Raw genomic sequence first — 13410 nt, 5'->3', positions numbered from 1 at the left:
GGAATGAGAACAGCTGTGAATGGGCACGTTACTATCAGCACGTTCTTTGGAGGATCTGTGCATGGGATCTGACAGCTGCCTAAATAAGTCTGATCCTATTCTGAAGAAAGGAAAAATGACAATTTCATAAATCTTCTGTCAGTATTTAGCATCTTATTTTCAGCAACACTTTCCATCATCTGCCTCTGAATTCCATCTTCTTCATTCCACAAAAATATATTCAAAGGGAATGAAAGTTCTAGCTTAAGTTAAATTAAATAATTGCATATTTACTTTTTTTCAATATACAACTTTAGATTTTATGCAGAGGTTAAATCGGTTTAACACTTCTGGAATCACATCACATGCAGTAAAAACAAAGTAGTATCTTCTCCTCTGTTCTCCTCCTGTTCCAAGCTCTAGCTTGCTATACTCCAAAGCAGATTAAAGTTCAGAAGGAGAAGGCAAAGATGATTTTAATTTGCCTTAATTTCCCTTCAGGCTTAGACACCTAAGCAGAAGTCATCTTTTTTTTGAACTACATTTCCAAGTTCCCTACAGGCTGCTTTGCACCTTAAGAAAGCACTGAGCCAAGAACAGTTTACCCTCTAGTCCCATGTCCAACATAAGAATTCCTATAAAGCCATACAATGCACTAGGTCTATGCACATCAAATCCTGAAAAAATGGGAATTTCTATAAATAACATTTGAACAACTTACATCTTCCGTACATAATATAACAGCAAAGAAATAGGTAAATTGCAATCTATCATTTTATTTTTACCTTTGCTAAGCAGTTTTCTGATAAAAGTTTCCATTCAAAAATTCAATTCCTATCTAGAAAGAGAATGGGGAATATGAACTGCAGGATCACAAAGAAAAACTCACAGTTAAAAATAAGGTGAAACAGCATGACAAACAGAAGTTGTAGTTTTCATGGGTTGTAACTGACAGAGGCACCAGTGTGTTTATTTAGGATGCACTCTAGTGGACACACATGTAACAAAACCAAAGAAGGATACAAATGTTATGAAAAGAAAGAAAATGAAAGCCACATGTTGGAAGTCGAATTACAATTCTTTACTAGCATGTTTTAAAATACTTTCTTATAACTTGAACATATTTCCTAATTAAATATGAAGGCTGTATGAAGGCTGAAAATGTCATAGTCAACATGATTGGACACAAAATGCAAATGGACACAAGTTACTTATCAATTTTTGAAAATTTAAATCTAAATAACAAGATTCAGTTATACATGCTGGCTCAAAAGAGAAACTCCATCTACTTTTCCAGTTACTCCATCCCTTGGAGATTAGCATAAGAAGCTGCTGTGCATACAGTGTTACTAGGTATAATTAGAACTGTAGTATCTTAAAATGCGGCCTTAAAATGATACTATTTTAACTGTTACTAATAAATATAATCAAAAACTGTGACAAAAACAGTTTACTGGAAGACCAACCATAAGGGCATATTTTTTCCACAGAAAAGGTTCTTGACTGTCATAGAAATTGCAAACTTACACCAATGCAGAATAAATGTAGACAGCAAAGCCTGACCACCTAGTCACAAAAGTAGTTCCATTTTTCATTACTAAAAAAGTTACACAAACATTTCTAATTATTTATACCCAGAAAGTGACGTTTTTCTCTTTTGATTTTGAAGATGTTAATCTAAGACATGCCAATTAACATCATCCAAAAAGCAATATGGCAATAAAGAGGGCAACAGGATTTTTTTAATAGTACTTTTTTAAGGGAAAAATAATATATTACTATACTAGAAATGAATAGTGCTTACCTTTATAAAAATTGATAGGATTATGCCTAGTATGAGCTACATGAACAGAACAAGTTATTTAGAGCAGAAAAATATTTATTACATGATTGACCTTTGACTACTGGGTATAAAGACATTTTTAACAGTTTACCAGATAGCAAAACCCTTAAAGCTAGCTATAATATAAACAAATTAAAGTGAAATTATCAGAAAAATCTCTTTCATCCACAAACTGAAGAATGCAGTGAATGCTCTGAATTTGTAATGAAGAGTATTTTCATTATATGATCCTGGCAATGACTTAATGTTAATTGTCCAACTAACCTGTATTATTGGAAGATACTGAGATGCAAGGGCACATTTTAGCCAAGAAGAGTAGGATTTCTTAATGCTGGTGTCTTTTCCATGTATAATGAACAGACATGGAACATTCTTGACAACCTGTACCAAGATATCAGTAACTACAGAAATTTGTTCTTATAAAAATTAATGCAATTTTTAAGGATTATAAAACTTAGTTTTATAGATAAATATGGATCAAGCTAAATATTTTTCAAATTTTTTAGAAGTGAAGCTTTGAGAACTAATTGTGATATTTAGTAAAGAAAATGCAGATGTATTTTATTGATTTGCAAATTCAAGACAAATGCAGGAAAGATTATTTTAAGACTTGACTAATCAAAATTGATATGCAGACACTTGCAGCTCACATAATATCAGGTTATTATAAAGCCTATTATAAAGCCTAGAGCAAACATCCAGTGTTACAAAAAGCACCTCATGATTTCTAAGACAGACAAGATCTTTTAGTACATCTGCCTACTGAGTCACATAGAGTTCAATTTATCTCTTCCAGGTAAATTGGAAAAATCTTCTGATTTGATTTTTGCATCTAGTCTGATGTGCAGAACTCTCTCTCCATCTTCTAATCTATAAAGCATTCCCTCTTTCTATCAGAAACCATTCAAATTCTTGTAAAATCCTTTTTCAATAATCTTTTATTCTTTCCATATTGATTCAAATTATCATATTGTAGCCTTTACTCCAAAATAATCTTGACACATTAATTATATATATAATTATTACACTGTTACACTTCAAGGAGTATTGGGCAATAAGTAGAAAATGTATTTACTGCTTCCATTTTAATTGCAGTTTTCTTCCTCTGAGTCAGGTGTGCTAGTTACAATGGTTTAAGAACAAAAAAAGGAAGCATCACATGCCAGAATTAACAGACTTTGTATACAAACACCCAAAAAGCAAAGACACTGAAACAATAGTTACATAAATCAGTTCTATATATAAAATACATAAATTAAGACATTACACTTCAGGATCAGCAAGTAATGAGTAGAAAATGTATTTACTGCTTTCAGATCAGTTGGGAACTTTCTTGTTCTGACTCTGCCATGAGATCTGTTCTACTCTAAAAATAAAAAAGAAATTCTATCAGTTGCCAGCATTAACTGAACTTTGTAAAAAGAAAAAAAGAGGAAAAAAGAAAAAGAAAAAACCCACATGACAGACAAGTCAGTATCCAACAATATAATTATGTATTCTTCCATTCAGTGAAATACGATGAAGTTTATCACCAGACTTTTTTTATAAAATCCAGCGAGTCTGGATGAAGTATTATGATTCTGAGAACAGAACAGTTTCAACAGTACAAGTCTATATATTTTAATTTTACTGATCTGTTCTTAATTTGTAGTTTAATTCCACGAACATAGTACTGTAAAGCCTGAAATAACATCACCAAATGCCAATGTAATCCAACTTCAAATGACTTTTGGCATGAAAACTTGGAAGATGGCACATATAAGTAGAAGCAGGTAAGTTTACTACTCATTTTCACTTCTGGTTTTGCAATTCACTTACTTAAGAACACATAAAATATACCTGAAGCCTCAAAAATACTTTTTAACATGTAATTATCAGAAAACTATAAAAATTGGGGCTATATGAGACCCTGAGAACTCATCTGATTTACCTTAGTGAAAAAAAAAAACTGTGATAATCTGACCCTAAGAATAACATAAGTATGTCCATAAATATATTTAGAGAACACTTATAAAACAGGCTGTTATTAAAGTAACTTTAAGCATAAAGCATATTAATATCACTATATAAATTCTGAGCTAGCATTACACTACTGATACCAGAAATTAAGTGAGCAAATTATTAAGACTAATAAAGGAAAAAGGGTTCTGATAATGATGCACTAAAACTAGTATATAAAAATTTGAAGTCATACCACTTGGAATACTCTAACTGGAAAAAGTCAGACAGGTATCAATATCTTTATGACCAGTGAATACTCAGAAAGCTGAGTGATTTTGCAGGAGTTGGCAGTATCTGTTAAATGTACTGCCATGCCTTATAATAAATGAAGGCTAATTCATGGCCTCTCATTTCCCTGGACTGTCAAGTATAAAAGGAATAAAAAAAAAAAAAAAAAGCTGATCAGGATAACCTGATTCTCAGCAGGTCCTAGCCTTAGTAAGCACTGTGTGTCCTTAGTATCTGGTCTTTTATGTTAAAAGTTTGCTCAGATATCTCTGCACAGGAGTGCATTCTGCTGCACAAAAAATACATTTCACACCAACCAGAGAAATACAAATAACTTCAATCACTCAAAAACGAGTCATCTTTTGTGATTTAGTACATGTTGTATGTATATGACTATCTGTTCACATGGCAAAGGCAGGCTGCCTCCTCTCTGAGAATATTCATACTTTCATTTCTAACACATCTGAATAGAAAAGGGCGTTTTAAATCTTGAGGATTTAGTCAGCCAACACCACACAGTCTTTCAGAATGGCTTAACTTGTACCAGAGAACAGTCTATGGGCAGTTTGGAGGTTGTGGCCAAAATACCATCCCTTAAAACCACAGGAGAGAACGAGCAGAGTCTTAACTGCAACAGTTTTAACCTTTGATATGTCAGCACAGAAAAGCAAATCTGTAAGAATCAATTATTTATAATCTCCCTGTTCTTTCTAAACACTTACCTCAAACTGTCCATTTTCATCTAGCTCCTCAACTCTGGTCAAATTAGGCACTCCAGGTCTATCTGTAAGTTCAGCTATCGTCTTTTCATTTTCCTATGGTAATGAAAACCAGTTTTCAGTTAAAAGTATTCCATGTCAGAACAATTATCTTTAGAGAGTATTTCAGATGTGTGAAAATGACATTATGTATTAATATAAAGACAATACTTTAGATGTGTGCTATACAAATGTGTTAGTATGGGAATATGGTCTTTGTATGCTTCTTAAGACTATTTTTATCAATTTTTTTTAAATAACAGGAATTTTGGTTTAAATTTCTGCATATTCGTTTTGCCTGTCACTGTCATACTGTCATCTTTCTACAATTATGCTCTGTCAGTATTTTAAGAGTGCTCTAAAAACGTACCTATATCTAAAATATGACGTGCTCCACATAAATTTAAGAGATATTCATATTTAAAAGCTTAATTGAGAAAAAAATGCCAATTATGAGTGTATGTTCTTACTGAAGTAGCATTAAAAGACCATACATTTACATGGATATCTGTATACGCATTCTTCTGTTAGTATATTCTTGTGCACTGGGAGGATTTCAGAATCACGAGGCATCCCAATTCCAAACCACAGCTCCTTTTCCAGGTACAGCAAATGGACTTTGAGCTGACACACAGTAAAATATTATTGCCTAGACACGTAAATTAGACATGCTTAAGTTATAACACTTTCTCATAAATACCATCGAGGAATGTAAGAGCATCAACTAAGCTGACCTTACACTAAATTTTGCAATAAATTATGCTCTGTTCTGAATATAAATGAAATAAACCTAATAGAACAGACCAAAATTCAACTATAAAACCCAGACTGGAAGCAAGGCATTAGACATTCTTCCCCCATTTTCACAATTTTTAAAAAAATTATGTGTTAGTTCAACACCCATGGGCTTCTGCCTTGTGTTTTGTATTTAACGCCTGCATCTGGAAAAGACAGCAGATCAACAGTATCTTTAAACCACTGACTAAGCTTTGGCTTAAACCTCTTGATCTTTCTGCTGCAACAGCATTTCATCTTCTTCATTCTGCAGTTCCAACTTCTCACGTTCTTGTTCCAACTGACCCTGCCGGCAGTTTAAGAAAGGACAAATTAGAAGGAAAAAAACCTACATTCATCTTCCCTACCCCATTGCTTACAATGTATTTAATGATTGAAATCTTAAATAGAATAAAAAAGGAAGCATAAAACATAACTGCAATGTTATGTTTCAGTATCATCTAACTCAACATTTTCATAGGTTTTAGACTTGCATGAATAGAAAGGCTTTACTACCAAGAGGAACAAGAAATAGACAACTGAAGTTAGTGTACACACTTAAAATACTGTCTCATTCCTTGTGATCTTAACAGTCTATATTCATTATCTCCTATACTTTGGATTAAGCTCTTTGATACTTCCCGTGGTATCTAGCACAAACAGATGAATCCACATAGAATCAAATCTACAGAAAAGACTGGTAAGCAATGACATTAACATTAATCATCTTCATCATAAACCATTAAAATATCCAATTGGAAATATCTAATACAAAGTGTTTACTATTTGTGAGCCTAAGTCCCATTGCATCAAAACTTCAGAAACTGAACAATCTAAGCATTCACATTCAACAACACTAGGGCCTAGAGAATACTGTTTGCATTTTGTGAGCAGTTACTACTAATTTAAAATTAAACTTTTGATTTTAACATCATGAAAGTCAGACACGTAAAAAAATCCAGTCAGACAACGTCAACATTACCATAGCAACAGTAGTTGTTACGCGTGTGGTCAAATTCATGTGACTCCTTTATAAAGGATAGCTAGAAACACAAATGTTATCTTTATTTCTCCTATTTCAAGTCCACATAGTATAGGATTCAAAGTGTTTTATGCCAACAAAATGCTCAGGTAGCTAAGGAAAGAAAAAGGCACCTCACTGGATCAGGCTATACATACTGCTTAGACAGACAATCTTCATTCACTGATTCCCAACCATTTTCAGGACTCTATAATTCTGTATACATTCTTATCACCTTTTTTTGCCTTACTAATAATACATGAAAGTAGCTTGAGACAATGACCAGTTATTACTCCCAGGCCTCCCAGCAGGCCTGACAAAAATTTTTACAATTTCTAGCTTTATTTGCACCAGCTCTTGTTCATAATTAACTACAGAAGATAGTCTACTTGTTTTAAGTTACTTCTCATGTAAGTCTTAAGCTGGTTGCTTTTTACCTTAGGCTCCTTCATTTTTTTATAACATTTTACCGCGTATCAGGTAAGTTTTCCTTCTCATGTGCTGACTAATAATTTCAGTTATTATTTAGAAAAGTGAGATTAAAATACTTGGTTTATGCTACCTTCTATCAAAATCATTATACAGAAATTAGAAGCATACAGAGCAACAGAAGATGTCACAGCATCACATACTATTTATAATTATCTATTATTAAGTATTATTAACCTGATGTTGTTCTTCAAGTTTCCGCTGGATCATTAGCTCTTCTTCCTTCATTTTTCTTAACATTTCGAGTTCTGCCAGGGCTGCCTCCCGTTCTTGTTCCAGCTCAATCCTCTCCAACATTCTCTATTTCAGAAGTAACACAGAATCAATTAAAAAAATAGATATTAAAGGGCATCAATTATATTGTCATGAATTTTTTTGCCCAAGATGGATCCACCTTTTTTTCTTCATCTAAGATTCTTCTGTAATTGTAGATCCAATGAGCCAGATACTCTATTGGATCTGCTGGCCGATGCTCTACAACCGCCGCCAGTCCCTCTTTCAAGCAACTTCCCAGGCATCTCTTCAAATACTGGGACTCCATTCACATCTGCTAACAACAAACTGACAGACATTAGCCATCAATGTCAGAATTAAATTAGGGTTTTTAAGAATTATTGCCTCAGGCACCATATACTGAATATGACATTACTCTTTTTATTAACCTGGCAATTAATAGAAGAAAGTTATTTAAATATAATATTGGTTTAGTTCTTAAAAGCTCCAGTGATAGATCAGTCATATCAAGCACTGCAGAGAAAAAGCTCAAAACCCCCTTCACTGTTTAGGCACATATGATTCAGAAACTGCTGGGAAATATGCTAGTAAATCCAGGTCAGCACAATAGGAAAAAACCTCAAAACCACGACAGGACATAGAAAACTTCTATACAGATATCAGAAGAACAGCAAAGTCGTTCTGTGAATGATTAAGGATAGATTTCAGTTTGAACTAACAAAGCTATCTTTAGGGTACGTATGCAAGATCAGGGCCTGAAGCAATCACTCTATACAGTTATGAAAGGAATAAATCTCTGTGCACACACAAGGTTTTACTGGGCCAGTAAACACGTAACACATCTGAAACTCGATTTCTGCAGTGCTGAAACACCCTTCGTTTGCTGTCGACGGGACTGAATCCGTCTCCCGCAGCCCCGGCCCGTGGGAGGCAGCGGATCCCCGGCCCGGAACGGCGCCCGTAGAGCAGCAGGTCCCCCTGCGCACCGGCGGTGGGCAGGCGGGGCATGTCACACTGCCCCGTGTGAAATGTCACGGATGTAAAACCTCTCCGCGTTCCCGCCGGCCCCTGGGGCAGCGGGTCCGGAGCGAGCTGTCAGGGCTCTGAGGGCACCTGTGGGCCTTAATTGTCCTGACCGTTTTCACCTGGAGCCTCCACCCACGCCCTCTCCCCCGGGCTCCATTTAAACCCAGGCTGGGGCCTTTCCCCCTCCCCTGAGCTACACGCTGGGCGGGCCTGCTCCTTAGCCCCGCTCCTGTGGTGCTGTTCGGATTTCCTGCATGGACCTGGCGCGTTACCCGGCCCGCCCGGTGCTCCGTGGACTGTCACTAGGAGCCGGTGCTGTCACCATCCTGCCTCTGGCGCCGCGGGGCTGAGCGCTGCCGCTGAGGTAATTACCCGGCCTGGGCTGCGGCCGCCCTCGGCTCCCCCAGCTCGCCTTCCCTCAGAGAGCAGCCCCGCTCCTGCTGCTCCCTGGCACCAGCTCCCGGAGCCCCGAGCGCAGCCCCGGGACGGCACCCCTACCCCTCTCACCCACCCGCTCCTACCGGCCGCCTGCCTCCGGCCCAGCGCCTGCCGGGCGCCCCTCCGCCCGCTCCAGCGCCGCGGCGGCCACAACGGCGCGCCGCGAAGGGAGGCTGAGGCGAGGCGCGCGCCGACCCAGACCGCGCTGGGTTGCTGAGCAACACCGCTCGCGAGCGCACCGCGGCCTCTGCGTGCCCGGCCGGCGGCACGCGATTGGAGGAAGGGCACGGCGGGGCGGTGCCGGGTGGGCGGTGCCAGCGGCCGGCCGGTGGGGAGGCGAGGCCCGGGGCAGCGCCCGGCAGCCGCATCCGCCACCGGAGCGGGGGTGAGCCACTGCCGGCAGCCCAAACGGGTCTTCCTAGGGACAAACCCATGTTAAATGTGTTTAACGCCGTCTCTCCGTGAAGCGTTTCCTCTCCTAACAGAAGAGGGTTCCATGAAACCGAAAAACAAAATCACAGAATCAATGAGGTTGGAAGAGACCTCTGGGATCATAGAGTCCAACTATTGCCCTGACACACCCTGTCAACCAGACCATGGCACTAAGTGCCATGTCCAGTCTTTTCTTAAACACATCCAGAGATGGTGACTCCACCACCTCCCTGGGCAGCCCATTCCAATGTCTAATGACCCTTTCTGAGAAGAAATGCTTCCTAATGTCCAACCTGAACCTCCCCTGGCGAAGCTTGAGGCTGTATCTTCTTGTCCCAGTTGCCTGGGAGAAGAGGCTGACTCCCACTCTGCTACAGCCTCCCTTCAGGTAGTTGTAGACTGCAATAAGGTCACCTCTGAGCCTCCTCTTCTCCAGGCTAAACAACCCCAGCTCCCTTAGCCGTTCCCATCTTCAGTCAGTCCTGATGCAGTAAACTGGCAATTTACAGACTAAATCATTCTGTGTGTGTGTACGTGTACACATGCAGATAAAGACTGGAAAGCAATTTAAGAAAGAAAATGTTCTTGGAATTTTAGCTTAAGGAACCTGAGCTAACACTGAGTGAGGATTTTGTAGCTAGGTATAGGGTACCTTTTGAAATAAAGCGGTGATGCCGTGTGCTTGAGGCGAGGCTTTCAGCATCAAAGCAGACGGATCTTTTCGTTGACAAACTTCTTGGCTGACATTCACCTCCGATTTGGCCAGCTGTTTGTTTTACTGGCAACTTTTAATAGGGTATTAAAAACCCCTGCAAATAATTGCAGCTGAAATAATTCAGTGTCTGATTAATTCTAAAGCTCAATTGCACTAACATTATCTTGGTCTTTCCCTAACAGAAATGAAAGGTTGCAGAAGCAATTCTTTCCAGGATGGAGGACCGCATCGGAGTAACGAAGCACACCGCTGATAAGTGGCTTTTGACAGGTAAGAAACCGGCTTCAGTGTTTCTCGTGTAACACGTACTCGGTGGGAACGGCAGGCCGGCAGCAGGTATTACTGCTCTGGCCAGAGGATGTCGCTGGCGCTCCGCGAACACGTTCCACAGGGCGGCAAAGGCGCAGCCGCCTTTACCCGCGGGGAAGCCCACGCCGGGGCGGCGGCTGCCCTCGGGAACAGGCCGGTAGAGGTGCCCCGCCGCCGCGGGACAGCCGCTGCGCCCTCAGCACGGCCGCCCGCCTCGGCGCCACCGCGCATGCGCGGCGCCCGGCGGCGCTTCTGCGCGTGCGCAGCCATGGCGGCGGGGCGCGCCGAGGCCGAGGCCTGTGTGGGGCAAGTGGTGCTGCCCGGGGACGTGCTGCTCCTCCCCGCCCGCACCGACGAGGAGCGGCTGCGGCTGGGCGCCGGCGCGGGGGGCCGGCTGCTCTGCGGGCCGGGCCTGCGGCGGTGCGCGGCCGGGCTGCTGGTGACCAAGTGCGGCCTGCTGCGGCACCGCCAGGCGGGCGGCGCGGCGGCGGGCGGCGCCTACTGGGTGGACTCGCAGCAGAAGCGGGTAAGGGCGCGGACGGATCGGGTGCGGGCCGAGGGAAGCCGCCGGCTTGGCTGCGCTCGCCTCACCTGTTTGTCCGCCAACCCCGTTCGCAGTATGTTCCGGTCAAGGGCGACTACGTAATAGGAATAGTGACGGCCAAGGCGGGAGACGTGTTTAAGCTGGACGTCGGCGGGAGCGAGCAGGCGTCTCTGTCCTACTTGGCCTTTGAAGGCACCACGAAGAGGAACAGACCAAATGTGCAGGTAATGCTCTTGTTTGTTGGTGGTAGGATCTTTATCAACTGACTATTTCTTACAAATGTGCAGTATGATCTTCTTTACTATCTTTGCTTTTTGACACTGCTTTTTTAGGTGGGAGATCTTATTTATGGTCGATTCCTTGTAGCAAATAAAGACATGGAACCAGAGATGGTCTGTATAGACGGCAATGGAAGATCAAGTGGAATGGGAATAATTGGACAAGATGGCTTCCTCTTTAAAGTTTCCTTAGGTCTAATAAGAAAGTAAGTACTAAGAAAAGTAAGTAATGACTCTAATATGTAATATGGTGGGTAGGATTCACAGAAAGATTTTCTCTGAGTGTGGACAATTTGGTAATTGGAGTGTGTAGTTGTTTTAGTGCATTTATACCAGTTTTACTGAATAGAGTATGGATACTGACCTAGAAGGAGCATTTATTTTCCCCTTTAAGAGATTTAGATGCTTTTCTATATGGTGTTGTATGACCTGGTTAGAAAAAGTGATATGGTTGCCAAGGCAGTGTGGAAAATAAAACTGTTGTCCTGGGGAAATCAAACATTGAAGTTGGGGTTTCAGATATGTACCTAGTGCCTTGGAGTTTAAAAATTGGAAATGCTTACTGTCCTTTTTCTGCTTAATGGGGTAGTGAGGAGATGTAAATTCAGCTGACAGATTATTAAAGGGTTTTTTCCACATCAACACACATTGTTTTCTGACTTTCAAAGAAAAATACATTGCCGTGAAATAAGGATACAGAGAAAAAATTTGTGGGACTTCCATTTAAAACTGACATGCTAATCCAGGAACTGTTTTATAAGCTATTAAATGTATAGTGAACTTTAGAGCTAGTTACACTGATGTAAATAAAAGGGTTTTGTGACTATCAAAGAATACCAGATTATATGGATAAATGGTAGTCAAGCTTTGTTGTTGCTTTTGGATGGGATTTTTTTGTTTGTTTTTTTGTTTTTCTTTGGAAAAACAATCTGGAGATGCAGGGCAGCTGTTTCATACCTGTGGTTTTTAAAGTAATGATTTGTCTGGTTTAATGTCCCATCAGAAGTCACTGTGAACTGATGCAAACGTTTTTGCAGCCATTCTGTTTGTCTTCCGAATTTTGTCTGTATGCAAGTAAAGAAATGTGTATTACAAGTAAACTGCTAAATCCTGATATGTTTGTTTCTTCTTTGAGAAAGCCTGTTGAAGCTTGATTTAATCCTATGTGTTGCGATATTCTTGACGCTTTTATTTTTCAGTATGTTGTTGCCTAATAAAAACAAAATATTCTGTTTACTGCTGTTAATGTTGTTTCCTGAAGGAGAAGGGAAGTTGTGTTTTGAAAGACAAATCTTTAACTCTGGTGTCAAATTTATAAATAGCAGCACTTTAAAAATGTCACTTTGTCAAATAGTGTAGTTTTAGAATTTATGAAATCATAGAATTGTTATAAAAGTATCAATTCACTTTAAATTTGTCAAGTGTTACTTATGAATCTAATTAGAAACAACCAAATTCATGACTGCTGTTAATTTTTTTAGGTGCATATATTTTATATTGGAGAATTAAAAATCTGATACTGTATTGCTATTTTGGATGCCTATGCAACTTGATCATCTTACCTTTTCGTGTTGCTTTAATAGCTCTCCTAACACCAGTACTGCGGTTTAGTTATTGATTGATAATAAAGCGGTGTCTATCAAATGTGAGCACTTCTTCCTCTGACTTTTTTTAATCTTGTTTACAGACTATTGGCTCCCAAATGTGAAATAATTCAGGAGTTGTCACAATTGTACCCGTTTGAGCTGGTGCTGGGAATGAATGGAAGAATATGGATAAAAGCGAAAACAGTTCAACAGACTTTAATTATAGTAAATATTTTGGAAGCCTGTGAGTATATGACTGCAGAACAGAGAAAACAAGCGCTTGCCAAATTGTCAGGGAATTGATAAGAGAAGATCTTGAGGATTTGAGATGACTGTAGGGTGTTTTGGTTATTTTTGTATTCAGATTTATATTAAAAGTCTTTTTTAAAATTAAATACTAGACTTTTGTTGTTTTTCAGTTCCCTTCTTTGTCCATTTAGCTTGTTTAGGAAGTTTGTTTTTACTCACTTTTGTGATTATGAAACCCTGTTTATGGTCATGAATTTTCTGAGTGATGTGGAGACAGTCTTTAAAAGCTTTTATTAGCTGTGAGTTTTGAGGTGTAACTACTTAAGCCTTCTGTAAGGAAACTGGTCAATTTGTAAACAGCATATATTTGCTTTTTTAGTCGTTATTAATACTAAAACTTCAAACAATACATGTTTACTTGGGGTAGCAGAAAGTATCCTGCAGGTCATTCATTCTGGTCAGGTGCTCTGTTTATACAGTGACAAGAAGTGATTATTTAACATTTT

General features: G+C 39.6%; 2 protein-coding genes across 4 annotated transcripts; one reads left to right on the top strand and one right to left on the bottom strand.

Annotated features, from left to right (window-relative positions):
- Positions 1-2476: 2476 nt before the first annotated feature.
- DYDC1 (DPY30 domain containing 1) lies at positions 2477-8949 on the bottom strand. 3 transcript variants are annotated; one of them, XM_068399782.1, is made up of 6 exons: positions 8865-8949; positions 7488-7654; positions 7271-7393; positions 5810-5890; positions 4774-4866; positions 2477-3188 (listed from the first exon to the last, which is right to left on the bottom strand). In XM_068399782.1, exons 2-6 carry the CDS (start codon positions 7632-7634, stop codon positions 3135-3137), a joined length of 498 nt encoding a protein of 165 aa, XP_068255883.1. In that variant the 5' UTR covers positions 7635-7654; positions 8865-8949; the 3' UTR covers positions 2477-3134. The 3 variants fall into 3 exon arrangements, with proteins under 3 accessions (XP_068255883.1, XP_068255882.1, XP_068255884.1); XM_068399781.1 differs by having other exon boundaries at positions 8875-8941; XM_068399783.1 differs by having other exon boundaries at positions 7488-7640; positions 8865-8900.
- A 1566-nt stretch (positions 8950-10515) lies between these two features.
- On the top strand, positions 10516-13050 carry EXOSC3 (exosome component 3). The gene is made up of 4 exons (XM_068398883.1): positions 10516-10773; positions 10866-11015; positions 11124-11275; positions 12757-13050. Exons 1-4 carry the CDS (start codon positions 10516-10518, stop codon positions 12956-12958), a joined length of 762 nt encoding a protein of 253 aa, XP_068254984.1. The 3' UTR covers positions 12959-13050.
- The last annotated feature ends 360 nt before the right edge of the window (positions 13051-13410 follow it).

The sequence above is a fragment of the Nyctibius grandis genome, chromosome 4 (genome assembly GCF_013368605.1).
Source record: "Nyctibius grandis isolate bNycGra1 chromosome 4, bNycGra1.pri, whole genome shotgun sequence".
Classification (NCBI taxonomy): domain Eukaryota; kingdom Metazoa; phylum Chordata; class Aves; order Nyctibiiformes; family Nyctibiidae; genus Nyctibius; species Nyctibius grandis.
This window is presented reverse-complemented; position numbering and strand designations above follow the sequence as displayed.